Below are 22,863 nucleotides of genomic sequence, written 5' to 3'. Positions count from 1 at the left end.
CCAGTCAGTCTGTGATTGCAAGGAATGACATGGAGGTCATAATAATTCAGGAAAAAAATGCATTTGTTTTGTGCTATCATTCCAAGAGTACATCTCACTGGCTGGTGCAATCATGCAACTTTAACTCTATGAACCATTGCACAATGCTCCCCTGCCTCCTCATGAGCAGCATACTGACATTACCAGCTACCTCACACACTTTTGCCATTCTGCTTTTGTTATCAGGCTCTTTTCCAAGAGATGGCTAGGTTGAGTTACATTTTATCTTTTTTTCCTTCTATTTCTGTATAAATTATTGAACCCCCCTGCAATTATGGAGGATTTCATACAAAATGAAAGATTTAACATATATTTCTTTTAGTCAGCCAGAAGCTTTATAACAGTATTAAAAGCATGCATTTACACTTTTGAGTAAACTGTACAAAACTCTGTTTAAAAACACACACCATCATGTTGGTGTCTTCTTATGAAATAAAGGGAATACATACATTGAAATCTCGACCCATTTGAGTTGACTAGTAAATTTCTTATTGACTTAAATGCACTTAGAACTTCATCCACAGTTCTTTTTCTATAGTAAGCTACAGTATAAACAATGTATGTATTATCATTATATCATCATTGCATTTCAGCTTGGTGCTCTAAACTACAGTTGTTGAAGTCTGAGAATCTAAAAAATACTGTGAAAATATTTTACATCCATATTAAGACAATGTTTTAAATTACAGGTGGACTCTTCCTTCCTCCCTATGCTTGTTCTGTTATATAAAAGCATTCCATACCTTTCACCTTCTTTTGACTGACAGGAAGTCAAGTGTAAAGTTTCAGGTTTGAATGAGTAAAATCCTTATGATCCAATCTGACAAGAGAACTTAATATATTGCATAACAAATTTTAAAAACTAAAAAGAAGTGAGAAATGGACATTATGGGCAATATCCACTAGAGTCGTTATGATTTATCCCACCACAGGATCTAGCCCATAGATATGAACAGCATTATAAAGGAAATCCAATGTTCTGACTGACTTGGTTCTCCGCAATATGAAGAAAACAACAAAGAAGTCCTGCCTTTCCACTTAAAGATTTCTTGCACAGATTCAAGACCGTTTCAGATTTCCCACAGTCTCTTTGGATCATTTTTCGTTTCTCTTGTGGACATTATAATTCCCTAACTGCTAAAAATGGATATAATTTATGCTTTTGTAAGAGTTTTTATCACTGTTCAGAAGGTATAGGCAAATGAAAATACCAAGTAAACCTAAGCAGCAACTGATTTCAGTAAGAGCCTTAATAAAAAACCTGACACCTGCCAGTAAGCCTTTACAAAATGTAGCTGGAAATGGGCTTTCATGCAAGTTGCTAAGAACAACTTGTCACTTTCAAATGCAAGTTCATTTCTACATGCCTTATGGTATGCACTCCAGTCTGTGCTGTGTTGTGGCTTACAACCTCTTTTAGAGTTCCCAAAACTGCAAACCTTAATCAGGTTAACTCCTGCAAAAAGGAATATCAGTTGTATAGGGAAGGAAAAGAACAATAATGTTGTCAGTACGTTCTAAATCCCTGCCACAAATTGTCCTGCACAACTGCCTGCTGGCCATCACAGGCTTAGATAAGCATGAAAGAAAAAATCAACTGGATAATTTATTAAGTCATTCATTTCTGCAAGATTAGATTTGTGAGAGAAACTGCAGAGCAGGCCAGCACTTCCTTGGAAGCATGAACAACCAGTAACTTTCATTTTCTCCACTTAGAATTTATACTGAAAATCTGTAGTTGTGAGAAGAATAATTGTAACTCCAGATTTAAATAGATTTGCCAATAACAAAGACGAAATGAAATTATTTATAGCAAGACTTGTTTTTTTCCTGAATCACAACATACTGTATTAGTTGTTGAAGGAAATTTGACCTTCATGTGAGCTTTCAAATCACTTTCTTATTTTACCAATTATCATTTTATAGTGACAGTTGCTTAATCTCAGGTTATTTCAATAGCTTGTTACACTTCTTTTATCACTGATTAAGACAATGACAGTAAGGCAATACTTTCAGGTTTATACCAGGCTATCACTATCATTGAGTTAATTTCTGAATTTTGTAATAGTAACATAAAATCCACAAGTTAAATACAAAAAATGAACAATAGGTGCCAGGCTATACTGCAAGTTTTTAATTCACTCAGCCTACTTTACAGGTACATGTGAGGATGGAATGTGACCCTAACTTTGATCTCTTCTTGCAAACTTTCAGGCAAAAGCTCCACTCAGTACTAACGAATTGAAACTACAATTAAATATAGTTCCAGTCTAAAAAAAGGGAAAAAAAGGTACTAATATGGTCAAGATTTGCTACTTTTAAATTACAAATTTTCACTACTGCCTATCTGCAAAGTCTGAAATAATCATTCCTGTTTGTTTTTCTTAAATTCTTTTTTAAGAGGCATATTACTAATATGGAATGATTACTGCCCAAATAAGTATAAAACCATGCAGTTTCAAGGAAGGAATTAGGAATTCACAGAAAAAACATAGATAAATCATCTAGAGGCATGATATTTGAAAAATAAATAACACAATGCAGGAAATTCTTACTTGTCAGTATTATTACAGAGAAAAAAAAGAAAAGGAAATTACTGAATTAATAACAAAATTAACATATACTATGAAAAAATTGTCACATATCCAGTCACATTTTAATTCATAACATTGTTTTAAATTAATCTAGAGTCACACTTACCTTGATGTGGCTGGAACTGTTGAAGCGATGACTGCTCTGCTTCCACATGTATGAGATACTAGGAAGTGTAAACTAAGTAAACTAGAGCTACCTCACAGCATGTTGACATTTGGTGCCAACAGGTCACTGATTACTATAAATATTTTAAAGTATCAGTAATGTTATTAGGAATTCAAAATACCAAAGGAAAAATAGGGAATACAGAGTCAACATTTTCTTACATAAGATTCAGAAGAAATGTCCTTTACATTTTATAAAAACATGTCTTTTGTATGAACTGATTAACTATGGAGTCTCCACAATATTTACATGGATTATATTAAAAAAACCACCTTAATACTAAAATATATCATGAAAACAGAATTTTGACCATCAATGTGACAATTCACTGACACATATACATTTTATCATGTTCAGAAATCTTATCAAATAAGCTGTTGTCCATGTAAAGTTCAGGTACTCTATCCATATTTGAACATCAATTCAAAAAGTTGTCTCAAAAAAAGACAGAACACCTAACTGTTACTCATAATTTCTCAAGACGTTTATCAAAGCAGGAACTCTTCTTGCACTGCCCAAATACCAGCGTAAGTAATAATTTTGAAAACCAAACCTTTAATTCTTTCACACACAGTAGGGACAAACTTGTTAAAAGAATATACTATAAATCTCAGTTAACACAAAATGTTCTTAAAGAAAGTAAGCATGCTCAGAGTGATGAACAAGCATCAGCTTACTCAGTGAATTACCAAAATTCAGTGAATTACCTAAAAATCATATCTTTTTTACTTCTTTTACATCGTCTTGTAGCTTTTTGTTCTCTTTGACTATATAGGCTATGATAAAAATTATTTTCTGAGAGCATGCTTTACTAGCTTAGTCAGCTGGGTCAATCCATCAAGCCTGGAGGAAGCAGATATTTTTGCATTTAGGTAAGAGGAACTCTCTGTCAAAAGGTTCTTGCTAAATTCTAGTTTTGACAATCACATTTCAAGAATGTCCATACTTGCTCCCAACTACAGAATTATATAGAAGTTATCTAAGCTTTTTGGGAGTTCAGATGGTATAAAAGTAAGGCATATGAGAGCAAAACAAGCTGTTAAGTGCATTTGTGATTGTAAGACACAATCACAGTGGTATCATGTACTCACACTATGAGAAGAACATACCTACTGTTAGAAACTCTATGAATGTACACATAGCTTCTCATGACACTGTAACTTATGTACTTGTTGCTTCTGCTGTTCAAAACAGAAGCTGTGGCGACATGACAGTCCAAAACCAATGGGATATGGATGGAGTTTATCAGCTGCATTTGCACAAATAGAATTTCTGTGACTTAACAGTAGATTGAAAATAAAAGAAAAAGATAAGATTTACAAAAAATAATTAACAAAGAGCATAATTCTGATGTCTACAAAAACATGTTGATAGCAATGGAATTAACACTTAGGTGTCATTGGGAAATTAGAGTTCCACTGAAGTAGAAAATCAGCTACGACAACGGACATTAGCTGACACAATTATTGGCCAACTAAGAAGATGGCCCAGGGACCAAACTGGCCAGGAAGTCTTCTGCATGAAGCTTAGAGATCTAGGTGGGTTAATGTAGTGAAGTTTGCATTGGCTTCAGCAATGCAAACAGTCACTATAAGCTAAATTGAGCTTATATAAACCTTATTTTTTGTGTAAGCATGAAACTGTGATTTACTTAGCACACTCCAGCTCCTGGGTCATTCCCATGTGTACTAATCTACCTCTGGCTTTTTCTACTAGCAGATCACCTTTAAGTTTCCTGTACTAGTGGAGTCACATGCACTGGAGATAGAGGAGGGTTGTCTGGAGGCACAAAGGGAACAGATATCTGCATGTCTGACTTTAAAATACTCACAAAGGAGTCATTCTGTACAACAATTACACTAGTGAAGATAAAATTCAATGTATTGTAGACTATTGTACACTGCCAATATGAAAGAATCTGGCTCGCGAGGTCATATAGCACTTACTTGCTTTGATTACTGCTGAATAGGACAGAACAAAATAGGACAGAACAGAACAGAATAGAATAGAATAGAACAGAACATAGTTCAGTTGGAAGGGACCTACAGTGGTCAGTCAAATCCTAAGCAGTTCATTTACAACATACACTGTTGCAGTGCATTGATGTTTTAACTTGCAAACCAGGCACTCAGTGACGTAAAGAAAGCTAAAGTTCTCAGTAACTTGCAGAAGTACTGAGCCTCCTTGTAAACTGAACTCTGATTTATATTACACTGCCTAATATGATCATTTATAGAGAGCTATAATTGCATGTGGATATAATTTCTACTAAAAGGAAGTCCAGCCTTTTAAGACAGAGTACTTAAAATGGCTGCTTATTGCCAAAAAGGGAGATAGATAAGAGATAGACTATTCTTATCTGCGTGATTTGGTATTCTAAGAGGAAGAAAATGTTAAATTGCAAGTGGTCTCGGAAATGCTAAGTCAATTTTACAATTTTGAACTCTGAGTGCATCTCATTACTGCAGTAGATGTTTCATTTAACTCTGGCTTCCAAAATGCCTGATTCATGTTTCTAGAACTCATCTCTGGCTTTCCCTTTAATAGCTGACACAAGAACACCAAGTTCGTATTTGAATACGATAACTTTTTTGAAGACTGCTAAAGATTTTTTTCTTCAAAGTGTATAACACCATGACTGAATTTAACTGCATAAAAAAATTGTGCTGGGGCTTTGGTTTTATTGTTTTGTTTTGGGTTTTGGGTTTTGGTTTTTTTTTTTTTGAGGGGGTGATTTGTCAGATTTAATTTTTACTGTTACACAAGCTAAACAGGGATTCAGCATATTGAAGTCTCACTATGAGACAGACAATTCAGGTCATGTCACTGTAAAACAATAATAATCTTAAATCCCACTTCTGTATTTTTCATGCCAACACAATCCTGAAAAAGGCACTAAAACAGTGTTTATAGATATGTTGGAAAGATGCTATTTTTTCTTAAAGCATATCCATGAAGACTAAGAATGTCGATAATGAAGAGGAATTAGGCAGTCTAGAAAGAGTGAGTCAGGTTGTTCAAACCCATTTTCTGTAATACTAGAACATTCTTTGAATTAGGATATCTATTTTGCCTAATCCTCCCACTCTGCTAAATTTCCATTATTTCAGTTAAATAATTCCCTAAATAGTTTGGGAATTTTGAAAATTCAACTCAATTGTTGAATAGCTTAAACTTTTTATAAAAAATACTATCATCCTACACAGTGCTCAAAGCATGGGGTGGGGAGACAGTGGGATTTAGTACTGCTGTGTGTTACAGTATTGAATTTGTCAAGATACGGGAGCACTGCCTTGCACTGGGACAAGTTAGCAATTTCCTCCAACTCCAGCCGTGTCTTCAGTCGTCACTGTGGTAAGGTATGAGTAGCAATGGAAACTGCTGACCTGGACAGAGGCAGGATCCTCCCAAACCCTAAAGTGCACAAGAAATTAAATACAGCACGGCAGCACTCTGCTTTGAATAGGGCCCACTAAAATAAGTAAAAGGAAAAGCTAAATCTTTCTATTTTATTGCCCCAAAAGGATTTATCCAGGGAATATATTTTGATAAATGTAAACTTATACTCAAAGGGAAAATATGGCCTTCTAAATAGCATCAACAACCCATATTATTGCTACATGCATGCTTGGGGGTCAAGAAATCTCAGGAATAATAGTTCCAGAAGTATATTTATTCAAAGGATACAGCAACTAAAAAGTTGGAAAGTCTTGGGCCCAGCTCTTTGTTATTTTGCCATAGTGCTGCTTGAACACAGAGAGAGAGAGGAGAGAGAGAGGAGGTATTTATTCCCAGAGCAGCTCTGCAGTCCTCCAAGATGGAGAGGAAATAAGGTTCTTCTGTATTCTGGAGTTACAGACAAACACTGTTCAGTGCACAATCTAAAGGTTTATATTTTAGCCAGATGCAAGAAGAAAAGATAGAGATGAAGATACTTGTCTCTATCATCCAGTTAAAATGTTTCATAGCCCTGAAGGTCACCATGTTACAGCTACCACAAGTAAAGCCTTTTTTTGTCTAGGATGCCAGCTTTCTGGTTAACTTGAAACTAGAAGTTTCAGTATCTCAGTTATAGCCAACAGGCAACCAGACTTCCACCTATAAAAGATGGAGAAACCTTGTCTTCACGGTGCCTGCTAAAACCTGGTTTTAAAATTCAAAGGGTGCAGTGTTGTGTGTTAAAACCAGCTCTTTTCAAATCATAAGACTTTTACTAAGTTATAGGATGATCAAAAATTCCATTAAATATAATCTAAATTATATTATATGAGAAGGCAGTAAAAGAAACCCATATAGTTCATATTCTATTACCTTGACAAATATTCCATGGCTGTATAGATATTTCTTGAGGCCACACTCAGTGAAGGATAGACAAGTAGTGTTCCCTAACAATTTTCATTTTCCCTCATCTATGAAGAAGTATTTCCAAAATCAGGCTTTCTTAAACATATGTAATCACTGTTATTGATTTGTTCCCAGTTTCTCAAACCGGGATTTGTTCCCGCAGTTTAAACCTCAGGAAGCTGATGCTAGCACTGGCAGCAGCAGCAGCAGTCTCCTGCCAAGAGCAGTGTGAGGCTTGCGAGGTCCCCGAGGGGTGTCTAAGGGAGATTCTGGGCCCCCAGCACCTTTGGGCTGCTGGTGTGGGAGGTGCCAACCAGCAGAAGATAGGTCTCGTAAGAGGGGTGGTCAAGAGTGGGATGGTGCCGGCTGTCCCCATGACCAGCTCAAACCACGGGATGCTGCATATAACCAGCCCCTGGGGAATGCCAGCCATGGGCAGCACCACTAACAGGCTGTGCAAGGAGGGATGGCACCAGTTGGGAGTGGTGTCAGCAGTTTGTGCGGCAGTTCACGTGGCAAGGCACACGGGAAGAGCTGCCAACTCTGCCAGTGATCAGGCTGCTGCCTGCTCTGCTCACCTGCAGGCTTAGCCTGCAGCCCTGACGGTCACACCAGCTAGCTGATGGTTGTGCAAGCCTACCCAGAAGCCTGAGGTCTCCAGGGAATTAGAATTAGAAGAACAATGCCTTTCAAAAGAATTATTGTTTTTAAGTGGGCTATTTCTTCTGAGAACTATAAGAAAACTGTGACCTGCTGAACGAAAGTGGTGACCCTCCACCACAACTGCAAGGCTGTGGCTGAAACCTGAATGGAAACACTACAGCCTACCTATGCTGATGTCTCCACCCAAACAGACTTCCCAAGGACTGAAACAGCTGTCCACACCTTAGGTTGCATGGAGCTCCAGTATCTGGAAGTCCCCCTAGCACCTGAAGGCAGCAGTGGATGTCACAGCTGCGAGTATGCCCAGCTGAAGGAACTCCTCGGACAAGTAGCTATGTTACCAGAGGAGCTCAACAGGCAATGCATTGTCCAGGAATGTGAGCAGGAAATCAAGACATGGTATTGTGCACTGTCCCAGCCTGAGTGACAAGCCTGTCCTAAGGCTGTGCAAGGGGAAGGTAAGCCTCTGAATCAACCCAGAATCAAGCTGTCTGACACAAGTAACTCACAAGATGAAGGAGACTGGACTCTTGTCTCTGTTCAGGGCAGAAGAACCTTTCCCCACCCTCCGACTGCTCCTACATAACAGCCACAATATTCTGGGGTTGGAGGATGAAGAGTATGTGAGTAACGGACAGGATCCAAGAAAAGTCAACCATGCAAACTTGATCCAACCACCCACCTGCATTAGAACCACTGCCACCAGAAAAGCACATAAGGTATTAGGAATTGGAGATTCCCTACTGAGAGACAAAGCACCCATTTGCCATCCAGACAATCTCTCTAGGTAAGTTTGCTGCGCACCAGGAGCTAGCATTCATGGCATCTCTGAGAGGCTGCCAAGCCTGATGAACCCTACAGAGTATTATTGGTTCCTACTGTTCCATTTAGGGTCCATTGATGCTGCAACAAGACAACTTACACTATATGCCCCTCAGAGCAATATTAAAAGGATCAGAAGAAAAGGTGGTGTTCTCCAATATCCTCCCAGTCACAGGAAGGGGTTCGGGAAGGGGGAGATGAATTAAACAGTTGAATGCCTGGCTGTGTAGCTGGTGCCATACTCAAGGTTTTGGCTTCTGTGATCATGGATCCACCTTTGAGAAGCCAGGTCTCTTGGGAGCTGATGGGATTCATCTGACCAAATGAGGCAAGAGCCTCTTCACCAACAAGCTGGCCAGACTTATAAGGAGAGCTTTAAACTAGATTTAGCAGGGAAAGGGCATGGAGTTTTGGGTAACAGAGAAGAGCTGGGGGCTGCTGATATATTAGGAACCAATAGGGGAACACCTATGAAATGCCCCAAAGGAGTTAGGACATTTTCCTCTAAAAGGTAATGTGATTGATAGCCCAGCTGAAGCATCTCTACACCAATACACACAGCATGTGTAACAAACAAAAGGAGCTGGAAGCCACTGTGCAGCTAGAAAGCTATGATGTAATCACTGTCGCTGAAATGTTGTGGGATGAATCACACAGCTACAATGCTGCAATCAATGGCTATAAACTGGTGGTGTGGGGGTTACTCTCTCTATTAAAAAATGGATTGACTACACAGAGCCATCTTTGAAAAACTGCAGTGAACAGGTGGAGAGTTTATGGGTGAAAGTTAGAGGCCAAGCCAACAAAGGAAACCTCATGGCTGGTGTTTACTACGGGCCACCCAATCAAGGGGAGGATGTCAATGAAGCAAGGAAGCATCATGCTCTCAGGCTCTGATCCTGCTGAGGAGTTTCAATCACCCTGACATCTGCTGGAAGAGCAGCACAGCAAGCTGTAAGCAAGGGAAGAGCAACTGATGTCATCTCAGGTCTTTGATATGCGCCCCCCCCCAAAAAAAAAAAAAAAAATTCTCACTGCTAAATTAGAGAGATATGGATTTGATGGAGGGACTGTTAGATGGATAAGGAACTGGCTGGATGGCCACATCCTCAAGAGTTACAGTCATCAGCTCAATGTCCAAGTGGAAAACAGTAACCACTGGTTTCCCTCAAGGGTCCATACTGGGACCAATACTATTTAATATCTTCATTAATGACATAGGTCGTAGGACTGAGTGCACCCTCAGCAACTCTGTGGAATTACACATATCTGTCATTAAGTCAGGTTTGTATGTGTCCTCTTATGTACAAACTTAGAAATTAAATGCAACTGAAACACATCAGATTTACAGAAATAAGTATATCTTTCAAAAAGAAGATAATCCAGACTAGAAGACATGGATACAAATATTGTCAACCTTCAATTATGCTACTTTTTTAAACTTACGAATAATCATATTTGTTTTCCATTTGGTTGTTTACCTGAAGAAATTTGTGTTTTCTCTTTCATTATTTTACTTATGAAGCAAGTCAAAAATACATGGAATTCACCTAACATCTTCCAATGTCTAGGCACAACCTAATGCATTCTCAAGGATCACATCTACATTTCACCTGGGAAAAAAAACCCAGAAATATGCTCATAAACCACAATTCCTCTGATTTTTTAAGTGCTAAATGCATATTCTGGATATCTTCTGTTTTCCTAATTCAAACATAGACCTTCTATAACAAAGAATAAATTCCACTGTGTCTCAAAAGTTACATTTGTCACTGTTGAGAAGCAGTATTTAATGCCAAATATAACATGGTATTTTTCCTAATCCTTTTAAAATCCTCACAGTTATTACTTTCACTTTCTTATGCGAATGCCTCTGTATTGTGCCTTTTTTCCTAAATGCCACAATATAAAAATACAGCATTCTGTCTTTTTTCTTTGTTTTCAATATAAATACATAAAATAGGAGTTAATCAATGCAAATATTGCATTTTTTCCTTTAAATTGATATGAGGCAGTTGGACAATGAAAAATTTTAAACTACTTACAATCATCTGTATCCTTCAACAATTTTAGTTTTATGAAACCAAGAGAAAACCTTTTAAGAGATCCATTAAATAACCTTTTTTACAGATAATTACCATTACCAGGTTCCTGTGTACACACTTTATTTCACAACAACAATCCTATTTTTTTAAGAGTCCTGAGTTCTTCTCTCATGTTTTTACTTTCATTTTTTTCTTTTTTTTTTCTTTTTTGGGTGTGTTTCTGAGTACCAACATTGCATGCATACATATACCAAAATATCTTTTTATATTCCTGGCTTTATGTTTAAATCTGACTCTAACATAGAAAAAAATGTTCTTTTCTATTTAAACAAGAGTCAAAATCAGGGACAAGAAAAATTTCTAGTACTCTGATGAGCTAGAACACTGTTGAAACACATTAACCACATTAATAGATAACTCAGCAAAGTAAGTTTCCTGTGTTCCAAAACAGTACATGCCAAGACTGTAGATCAGATTTGCTACCAAGAAAAACAAGATTAAAAATCTTCATAAAAGCCATTCTAAATTAAAAAAACACGCAAAAAAATTACTATACTTTACCTTGTGTATCTAAAATGCTGGAAATACGAGCATTGTAGCAGTCTATATGCTATTCTATATAGACTATATTCTTTTTCATTAAGATTAAAAATATTTCTAATGTCTGCTATTATAAGCAAATTTTTAGCTTAATTTTCTATGGAAAAATAGAACTTAATGAAAACCTAAATTTGGAGAAAAGCCTGGCATATGCAAACATTCAGGAGTCGGAATCACAGAGAAGGCAGAAAAGATTTTTGTTCTGTTGTCATGGTTCTAAGATTCTATGATTCTATGATTATTTTGTTACTCAATCTAATGCTGACAGAAGTATATTTATAATGTCAAGAAGATGCAGCTCTTGTTCTGTTTGAAAGACAGAAGTATTAATTTCTTTCAATGTTACAACTCATTACTATGGCGTTCCGTATACTTAGGAAGATAATTTTACATCATTTCTTGAAATCCCTTAACTCCATATTACCTGTAACATAAATCCCATCAGTATATATAGCCTGTTTTGTCTGTATTACCTCTACATCTTCTGCCCTAAAAAACAATTTGCACACAAAAATAATAAATATAGATAAACAGTAACATTTTTCCCTTTTCCTACCATTACCAACAGTTTTGAAACTGGAGAGTACTAATTCTTGATTAATTTTCTTTTTTTTTTACAGGAAATCGAGAAGATTTTAATGAGAAAAAGATACAAGTTCTCAAAACTTGCTAAATCACTGAGCCAAGAGCAAATATGATATGATGACAAATTTAACATAAACCAGCACTAATGTAATTATAAATATCCGGTCATTTTTGTCTAAGGTGAAGGCAGCTGTTAAAATGAAGTGGACATGTAGCCTAGCCCAGTTTCCATAAAATACTGAACAGAATTCAAAATTAATGTAATACAGTCAAAGTATCCACCAGCAAGAATGTTCTGTTTTAAAAACAAAACTGGCCCAAGGATCTATGATCGATCGGTAGATAAATTAAGCAATGAAATATTTCTATGCAATCGGTGATGAAGAAAAGAGTTACTTACCTAAAACCCCCAGCCTGTAATTGAGAGTGACAACAATGACATTTCCATAACTTGCAAGAATGCTGCCATCAATCATATTGCCCGTACCCTCCATGTAAGATCCACCATGGATGTAGACCATAACGGGTTTCTTGCTGTTCTGATCATGAATGTCTGAAAAAATTCAAGTAAGGAAAACATAATAGAGTAATAAAAAATAAGGATATATATCATTAGCAATTTATAACAGTGCTAAAAATATTCTTGTTTCCTATGTTTTCTATGTCACCACCACCACTTTAATCAGCTAGCTTACACAGTTCAGGATCAACCTACAAGCCTAATATTTATAGTTTGACTATCTGTCAAATACTATTTCCTCTGAAAGGTTCTCAGAACACTTGAAATGCCTTCAATATTACAAGGAATTTAATTTGAATATAAATGTCTAAAAGCCTAAAGAGACAAATTAAATTATGGAATAATCTTGTCTTGTTTCTAGAATATTCCGATTCAAGTATATGCCAATTTAGAAATATCTGTACATTTAATAATAAAATTACAATAATGATCCGTACTTTCCATTCCTCAGACATAATTGTTGAAATTATATTCCAAATAGTTCAATAAGAGATATCACAAAATCAAATTGTTCTGATAGAAGTAAACATAGTAAACCCTTCTTTCAAATAGCCTGGAATTTAACAAACTAAAAGAATTTATGTGAATTCATGGCCCAGATTTTTTGTATTTAGAGCAAATTATGTCTTTTGTGTTGTACTTTTCCTTGTCATGGTCGCTGAGCCCTAAAGAACAGCCTTGAACTAATGTTCCTTAATGGTATGGCTGATCTTTTGTATATGCAGAAAAGCTCTTGACTACTTTCAAACAGATGAACAGCTGGGTCTTTATTTCTAAAAGAAATTTAAATGAAATTAATAGTAATATTTTCATACTTCAGAGTGACTTTAAAGATGCAGGAACCAGTGATTTGGGGTATATGTAGGACTGGATTCATATCTCTTCCTCTAATAACCAAAAAGTTAGGATCCTGACCGCAAGGATGGTTCAGACTACCTAAATTAGGAACTTACGTTCTTTACAGACACAGTGGGATCAGGGGCTAAGGTCCTTTAAAAAGCAGAGGGCAATTCAGCGAGCTGCCATTAGATATATACACCTTTTACAAATAATTCAGTGTATCTGCATGTAGAATAGGAGCACTTCTTTCAGTCATATAGTACAACATACAAGGGAAAGCAGAGTCTCTGACTATTCAATCATGACTAAAAAAAAAAAAAAAAAGCTGTGTTCTCTTTTGGGTAGGATAGGCATATATTGAACCATGGAAAAGGGAAGTGGAGGAAGCAAAAGCTGAGCTAAATACCTAGAGGTAGGGGACCTGGGTTTGAAAGCCTTCCAAAACTCCTCCCTCTCCTCAGGTTTGTTAGGAAGTACTCTAAGATACCAAAAACATGATCAGCAATGAGGCATCACATATATAATGTTTTGTATATGCGGAACTAATTTGAGCATATTTAAAGGTAAATTATGACTGGTCATATTCCTATGGCCCACTTCTACTTTATTCATGTCTATAAAGTACCCTAAATACTGAGAATGGTCAGCTGAGTGCAAGGAACATATGTTCAGGCTCCAATGTACACCTGTCTAGTTGTCAGAGTTTAAGGCTTCTTGTAGAATCAGCCTTCTTTACGTAAGAAGGCACATACTTTTACACGTTGCATTTTATGTGTTGCACCTGAGCAGCAGAACAAAAGGTTTTGTGATCAGGTCTTTTTAATTGTTGTGATTATAAGAGTAATGCAGCCATTAAACAGATCATATAAAGCAATGAGGTACATTCTAGTGGATGTATTTTATTTTATTCTCAGTATTTTCAGCAAAGTAAATGAAAGTGTTTCTTCTGTGAAGGCTCAGCTAAGCCCTCAAAAAATGAACGCAACAATTATTTAACACTATTATTTGTGTTACTGAATTACTTTTCCCTTCTCTCTCCAAAGTCTCATGACATGATTTGTTATATTTAATCTTTCCTTATTACATAGTTCTACCTCAGGGTTGAATCTTTCACTGCTGAAGTCAATGGGAGGTTTCCTCTTCCCCTTCAATGGGAACATGATTAGCTTCAACATAAAGGAAATGAGCTCCATGCTTTACGTGCTTAGATCTAAAGCGGATGCCCTTGTTAATCATGAAACCCTAATGTCTTATAATTTTTTAAGCACTCTGAATAATAATGTATTCATAATCCAATATCTGTCTTAAGATTTTAAAGCAATTTTGGTTTTGCTTGTTACTTATCTTTTGCTTTAAAATTAACTACAGAGTTTGGTATAGCAAATGATAATACCATAATTTTAAAAAATCATATGTTGCACAGAAATAGTAAGGTGTTATTCAGAAAATAACAGTAATTTTGGAGTATTCTGCACAGCATTTTTGTATTACAAGAAACAGTGTAATTCAGCAATGAAGGTGGTACAGTAGAGGGCAACCAGTGTGAATCAAAGAGCAGAGATTTTTATTACGGTATTTTATATATGGATAGAGTAGCTACAAATGAGCTGAATTCCCAGGAAAAGAGGAGATAGTGTCATCACTGCAGTATGCATGATTTTAAGGGGAACAGAAAGGACAAATGTTTGAAAGTTATTTGAACTGATGTCAGATAGAAGAAAACAGGAAAAAAGACATGGAATAATACTTCAGATTGGCCAAGCATCAGAGGGATAAGAAACACATTGCTCCAAAAACAGACCAATAAACTACCCAATGTTGTTATCTTCCCAATTAATTTGAAAACATTTTTCTTAATTTGATAAATATATAAAGTAAAATAAACTGTCAGTGTAATTTTAATGAAAAGGAAGGGGGAGAATAGAGGAAGATTTCATGACTTCTTTCTATTTCGGTGCATCCTGAATAGCTTTGCTGTGCCAAGGCAAGAAAAAAGTATTCCTTTGTAAAACTTTTTTGGGGTACTTCACTGTGAACTTTAACATTTCCTTTCAGGGCATCCAATCTAACTCTGAAAGAAGTCAGTGAAAATGATTGTCATTGATTTCAGTGGGAATGTGGTCGGAGTCAAAATGAATGTATCTCAGAGGCTAGCTGATTACAAGAAAAAACAATAAAGAAACATCAACAGCTTCCTTTATTTTTGTGTCCTGAAATAAACCACATCCTGTGAGAAAAAAAATAAGTAAGTAAATAAAAATAGCAAAGACAAAGCACAATTCAACTGCATCAATGTACAGCATGTGCACTGGGGAAACAGTGAAAGTGAAAGGAAGGATATATGTGAGTTTTTTCATGAATTTCAAACTGGTGGATTTACAAAATGTGTAGGAGGGAAAACAGCACATGCATGTTTTTAAATTCCATTTTCTCAACCTAAGAAAGAATAGGGGGGGAAAAGTATGTGGTTTCAAATAATATTTATACTACTCACTTCACACATAACCTTTACACCTATGTCACAGGGCAACTGAAGTCATCAATATGCTAATTTGGATTTTAAAAAGAAAAACAATGAAAGGAATTTCTAAAGAAGAAAATAAAGAAGCACACTGAAGTGTGCTTCTGCAAATAAGGGACTAAAAATCATTTTGATATAACAGCAATAACAATAACAATAATAATTATTATTATAATAAAAATTAAAAAGTTTATGTTCATGCATCAGGGTCGAGCTTTGAAAAAACAAAAAATACCTTCATCTTCACCACGATCATTACTGGTTATATCATCTGCGCTTTTCTTTGTGTTGGCTCCTGGGATCATAGTGAGGAGGAGAATAAAGGGAAAAAAGAGAATTCAAAAACAGCAGGTTCTCAAAAATAAAAAAAAACACTAGTACAAAAAAAAGAAAAATGTAACAAAAATGTCAAAATCTGTTACATTTGAAATTGAAAAACAAAAAAGATGCAAACTGCACATAAACATAAAATGTCAAGAAGAACAAATTGAAAATATTTGAAAAAATGTATCGTATTCTGTGACAATGCAGTTACTTCAGCTAAAAGTGATTTCTGCAAAAACAAAATTAATGTGCTATTAAAAAAGAATAATATAAACCAAAAAAGTATATTAAAAAAATTACCAAATTATGGTTTCTACATAAGAAATGCAATTTATTTCAATCCGTTATGTAACCTTGAAGAAATAATGCCTTCAGTCACTATCTTCAATGACTGAACATTCTATTCGTCCTCATTAGGATTTATTAAGAATTAGCCACAGCCTGAATTTTAGATAGAACCAATGCAAATAAAATTATAATTGAGTGTTATACAACTTGAATGGACCATGACAAACCATAAAGAGCTCCTTAAAATTTAATCTTGCTTCCCATATGAGCAAAAAGACATTTAAAAAAACAGACTCTAAACAAAGGTGAAACAGAGCTGAGTCAATCTCAGACATTAAATTGGTCCAAAAATAGCCTTGGTTCATATTACACCACATTTCATGCTCTTTAATAAAACCTAGAAATTAACTGAAAACAGTTACTTACCATGATAAAGAATTTGCACTTATTTATTAGAAGATTTAGTAAAAATACATTTTAATTTGTATTCAATATGCTTTCTCAAAATACTTTTGAGGTGTATACATGCACACACATACACAGACACACACACACATACATACACGTCTATACATGCCATAGCCTGTGCTTATGGGAGCAAGAGAAAATAAACAGTTTGCCCCACCCCTCTCCTTGGGCAATACTTGTGTTTTCTGACTAAAACAAAATGACACCAAGGTATCTTTGCACCCAACATTTCATTATACTGTGCTTACTCCTGTAAGAAGTAGCCCTCTAATGTAAAAGGTTACTTGATAAAGAAAGATTGAAACATGAATAGGAAACTCAATTTCTAATTTAGTTTAGAAACTAAATATGGCTACTAAACAAATAAAATGGTCTAAGTTACCACTCCAACCATTTTTTCCTGAATTGTCTTTATTTGGAAGTGTGTTTTCAAGCCATACTGAAAAAGAACAGTATACTTTATTAACTTGTTTATATATGAGTTTGCGTATGAAGTCTGAATATGTCACAGAGATACCATATTTAGCTAAAAAAATTAATTTATTATTTCCTTTTATTCTACTATTTAAAATGTCCCTATAACCCTCAAAATTCAAGGTTTCAAGTAAATCTCATTCCATGAAAGTAAGACAGAATCTAGTTAATTGTTACTAAAGTACTTAAGATTTGTTAATATATACAGTGTTGCGTTCTGTGCACTGATTTGCTTGTCTTCTTGATACAGACAGGACACAGGTTTTCTATTGAAATTTTCTGTACATTCTTCCATTATATATGCAGTGACAGTGACTAGTGAGTCAAAATGTGAAAAGCAGTGTCTGAGACTCCATCTCCACACAAAGCCTGCATCTTCAATGCAATTGTGCACAAGTGACTGTGTATGTAGTACACGAGTGCATTCAATTATGTGTTCTCAGTACATATTTAACTATCAGTCACCATCCAAGGTTTGCCCTAGTTTTTAATACTTTTCCAAATTAGTTTTAGCCCAATGAAGGTTGAATCCTTTCTCAAGTGCTACCCAAGTAAAATTATTTTTTTATTTAAATAAACCAAGTACTCCACACATACAGTGCCCTTAAACTATTTTTGATTCATGTAAAAAATTGATGAGAAAAAATTATTCATAGACAATAAATCCACCTAGACGAAAGTTTGAAAGCACATAACAGGAGAAATTTTTATCTTAGTTCCCCCAGTAAGGTAATCTTCTAATTGTTTGATAAAAAAGTATGATCATTGTATGCCAAATATAAAATCAACTACCACATATCATTCCTATGAATTTAAAAATAAGAAAATCAATGTGACCACATATATGTAGAGCCTGTAGACAAAAACTGTATGTGCAATTATTTAGACTGTAATCCATATTTAAAGTACTTTGTGTGAAAGAAGTAGATATGCCCCAAAACATTTTAGTTCAGCTACTATCCCCCCCCAAATCATCAATATATATTTCAGTAACATGTTACAAGGATTTTCTGTCTAATGTGCTTCCTGAAGTGACTCTGGTTCAGTGTACTTCAGAAAGGACGAAAGTGTCATGAGAATTTTTTAGAAAAAGACACCACATCGTCTTACTAGATGTGATGACACAAACATCACATAATACAGGTATGTGACATAAGGTTATCTGCAATATTTGAAACACTGTTTAGTTCTTCTTTCATTCTTCATACCTTGAAGAAATCATGGAGTAACCGATTTTCAGAACAACTTAATAAAATTCTAAAATGTATTTAATTACATGTGAGTGGGAATGCTGTTTCTTCTACATGTTGTGGAACAATTTTTAATTTGTCTGTTGGTAACTGAAATATATTTTTATAACTAAGTTTTTGGGTTTGAGGGGTTTTTAAATTCATTTTGAGATCTGATAGAATGGTTTACATCAATGAGTTCTCAAAGCGGGTTTCTGTGTTCCTACCACACCGGATTTTTCAGATTTTTTTCATACTGTGGGTGCTAGCCATAGAATCATAGAATCACAGAATCAAAGAATGCTTTAGGTTGGAAAAGACCGTTAAGATCATCCAGTCCAACCATTAACCTAGCACTGCCAAGTCCCACTAGACCATGTCCCTAAGCACAACATCTACACATCTTTTAAATACCTCCAGGTATGGTGTAATTCCTTACAGAGCTGTGTGAAACCTCTTTTGTAAAGGATTTTTGCTTGCCAGAATTTTTTTTTTTTTTTTTTTTTTTTTTTTTAGGATATAGTGTGATAGTACAGATACAGAATACTGTAGGCATATATGAGCCAGTTCCAAACCAGTGCCAGTCAACATCGCCATAATAGAGCAGGGTTTCATACGGGCTACTTTTTTTTCTCCTTAAGAATCTCTATGTGTAATGCAGTTGTAAACTTTAATTCAGTAAGCATCTCTCTTTAAAAAAGTGTTTCATTCTGAAACACTGACCCATGTGCTAATTAACTTTTAAAAAATACTTGATTTAATTTATCTATGGATGTAAAGTCACCTTGTATTCCCAGATTCATTCTCAATGCCATGCATACATCTATCACAAATGAAGAAGTCACCCCGCTGTAAGCATATCCTCTGACTTGCGTTTCCTTTGATAATGAATAAAAATCTCATTCAGAAACAGATTTTCTGGGGTTGCAAGTCTTCCCAGATGCATTCACAATTTATGCTACATCTTGTCCATTCAGATGATACATAGCATATATATGTAATGTAGTCGGGTCCCATGCATGCAGTTTACCAGTGCTTGCATTTTAGCTATCCATTCTGAAGGCTATAATGTCAGCAAAAAAATATCAACTAGTGCTTAAGCTGATGCCATTTCTTTGCATTTTATATGTAATTGCTCCATCTGTCACACAGTATACCTTTTGACCCCATTTAATTTTGGGAAAGCGCTCAGTTTTCAGAAATCACACAGCACGTTATTAGTTGTATGACCTCTCATTTTCATATACAGCATGCTCAACCTTCTGGAAACTTCCAGCTCAAACCAGATTAATACAGGATTTAACAGCCATTCTCTCAGTGATATGTCTTATTTATACAGACATTTCAATAGATCTCTAAAGCTCTTGGTTTCCCATCCCATGAGAACTGTTACAATTTTACAATCAGCTCAAGTCAACAGTTCATTACAGTCTTGAGGGAGCAATAGAACTGTACTTTCCTTTCTGCATTTCTCCCAAGACTGGTGGGTTAGCTTTGCTTTGAGCCTCACTTAGTGCACAAGCCTTAAGTCATATCATGTCCAAAAAGAGGGGTCTATCAGTGGGGGAGTTTGGCTGTCATAACACTGTCCCTGGTTCATGGCTATGGCCGAGGCTCTCCAGCTACCTTTCTAGCTGTACTAAGAAGTTCTCATTTGGCAGCTGAAGAAAGATCAAAAGAGGCCTTTGGCATTACAAATAAAAGCAGAGGAAAACGATTATTGAGAATTACAGCTTGTCAAAGTGTCTTAGAAGTTGGCTGCTGATCACCTATATTAGGAGAGATCACGAAGAAAGGCAACATATCTATCTATATACCTGTGTTTTTAGAAGCCTGTTGATTTGAATTGGAGAAAGAGAAATATATGCATATTCTCTAGATTTAAATAGCCATTATTTCTTAATTATTTATTGAATATTGGCAACATGTGTGTGCAATTTTGCGTGAGTGTATACATATGTGCAAATATATACACATATAGGTACATGAAAATGCTCTATATATTTAATAGTCTTCCAGAAAGAACACAGGTTTATTCTCTGGCACTCCCTTCCCATAAGGTGTTAAAATGAAATTATAATCTGTCAACAGTGTGCATAACTGCAGAAAACAGCCACATTCAACGATTTTAAAGCAGTCCTCAGCCATAAATTAGATGCCTTCCATCTTTCTTCTAAATAATCTGAAGACTTAGATTCTAGGTAATTTTTAATGTGGAAGCCAATGAAAGCTCATAATTTGATTTAAATTTGCATGAATTAGATTGTTTTGGTTTGGTTTTAATTCCTATATTATCACTGACAAGCAAAAGACACACAATTACAGTGGCCATTATTTTGATACCATTAACAATAACAACAAAACCATTTGCATTGCAACTGCTAGCTCTGCATAGCAGCAACATTTGACTAAGGAACATGTAACATAACTTGTGTTCTTACTGACTCCAGCTGCAACACACACACACAAAAAAAATCACTACCATTCCAGACCACATCAAATGTGTAGATGCTGCTATATAGCCAGGAAATATTTATTTTCAAGAAAAGAGAATTAAATGACAATTTTGTGTCATATTCAAAATTGGATGGACTGTAAGAAAATGCAGCAAAAATCCCTACAGAGTTTTGTGTTCCATGCATTAGCGAGGATTAAAACAAAAAGAAAATGCTATTTCACAGGTTTCTTTCAAATAATTTTAGAGAACAAATTAAAAAATGTACACAGACACTTCTACTGAAAAAGAAAAATTCTAAGGTTGAAAAAGGGGTTGCATAAAAAATATCAATTTCTAATATTAGCTCTGTACTCTACGTTGCCTACAGTTTTCAATTACATGATTACACATACCTTTGTTTTCAGAAAAATTGCTTGCATCTCTACTCTGCTCTGGTGAGACCCCACCTGGAGTACTGCGTCCAGCTCTGGGGCCTTCAGCACAAGAAGGACATGGACCTGCTGGAGCAGGTCCAGAGGAGGGCCACCAAAATGATCCGAGGGCTGGAGCGCCTCTCCTACGAGGCCAGGCTGAGAGAGTTGGGGTTGTTCAGCCTGGAGAAGAGAAGGCTGAGAGGAGACCTTATTGCGACCTTCCAGTACTTAAAGGGGGCCTACAGGAAGGATGGGTACAATCTTTTTAGCAAGGCCTGTTGTGACAGGACAAGGAATAATGGATTTAAACTAAAGAAGAATAGATTTAGACTAGACATAAGAAAGAAATTTTTTACAATGAGGGTGGTGAAGCACTGGAACAGGTTGCCCAGAGAGGTGGTGGAGGCCCCATCCCTGAAAACATTCAAGGTCAGGTTGGACGGGGCTCTGAGCAACCTGATCTGGTTAAAGCTGTCCCTGCTCACTGCAGGAGGGTTGGGCTGGATGACCTCTAAAGGTCCCTTCCAACCCAAAGCATTCTATGATTCTATGATCTGTCTGTGCATTAGCTGTTCCATGTACAGAGAATGGAAGTGGAATGAAATTCTTAATATTTTACACATGACAGTACTCTGTATACTGTTCCTCCCCAATAAAGACAGAAATAATGACTACTTCATGCTCTAAATTATGTGCTTCCCACAGGCTGTTTTCCTGGACAACAATAAATGCATTAAATCAGTCCATTACTCAGTTTCACATGCTTTAAATGAGGTTATATCTTCCAATAAGTTAATACAGGGCAATGAATATATTAATTGTCATAGAGAGTGACTGTGCTGACCTGTATAGTTCCACAGAAGGATGCAAGCACTTTTCAAAAGTAGGGATACTGTGGAAATTATTTACTACCATTTAATAGGAGTTATTAGTTCTGTGATTGATATGGGAGTTCCTTTCCTTACAAGTTTATTTCATACCAGTACGTTGATATGGATTCATCTCAATGAAGAAAATACAATATTCACACCGATTCCAGGGTAGGCAAAATCTTCAAACTATCTGTATAGATGATATGTGATCCTGATCACTGGTTAGGACCAAAAAAAGCTTACAAAAAATAATAACAACAGTTATCACTTAGGAGTTACGTTTTTACATGAAGTTTTGGCCTGCCTACATTCTGATTACACTATTCTGTATCCTGCAGCTAAATGCTATTGACTCTTATTCCAAGTAAGATGCAAAAGATAAAACCTTAACTTATGTAACTTTGAGCAAATGGGGTATCTCTTCCCTTTTGTTCAAATTTTTCAAAGTCTCCTATATATTCCATTTTAGGAAAGTGAGGCATTCGTTTTAAGAAGATTGTTAAATATAGGTCTATGATGAACACTGGCATTTACACTGGTCACTTGTCGTAGTTACTAAAAGAAACAGACCTGAAAGCTATTTCTTATTCTGAAAATA

At 35.8% G+C, this 22,863-nt stretch overlaps 1 protein-coding gene across 2 annotated transcripts in view; it reads right to left on the bottom strand.

The window, feature by feature from the left end:
* NLGN4X (neuroligin 4 X-linked) overlaps positions 1 to 22,863 on the bottom strand; it is a 132,993-nt gene that overhangs the window by 72,577 nt on the left and 37,553 nt on the right. Inside the window, exons 2-3 of one of the 2 annotated variants that reach the window (XM_075710643.1) lie at positions 15,975 to 16,034; positions 12,259 to 12,411 (exon numbers count right to left, since the gene is read on the bottom strand). In XM_075710643.1, coding sequence (XP_075566758.1) covers positions 12,259 to 12,411; positions 15,975 to 16,034 — 213 coding nt within the window. The remainder of the gene's footprint in view (positions 1 to 12,258; positions 12,412 to 15,974; positions 16,035 to 22,863) is intronic. The other variant, XM_075710653.1, reaches the window with a different exon arrangement.

The sequence above is a fragment of the Pelecanus crispus genome, chromosome 1 (assembly GCF_030463565.1).
Source record: "Pelecanus crispus isolate bPelCri1 chromosome 1, bPelCri1.pri, whole genome shotgun sequence".
NCBI classification, from domain to species: Eukaryota; Metazoa; Chordata; class Aves; order Pelecaniformes; family Pelecanidae; genus Pelecanus; species Pelecanus crispus.
Note: the sequence above shows the minus strand (reverse complement) of the source record. Positions and strands in the feature narration are given on the sequence as shown.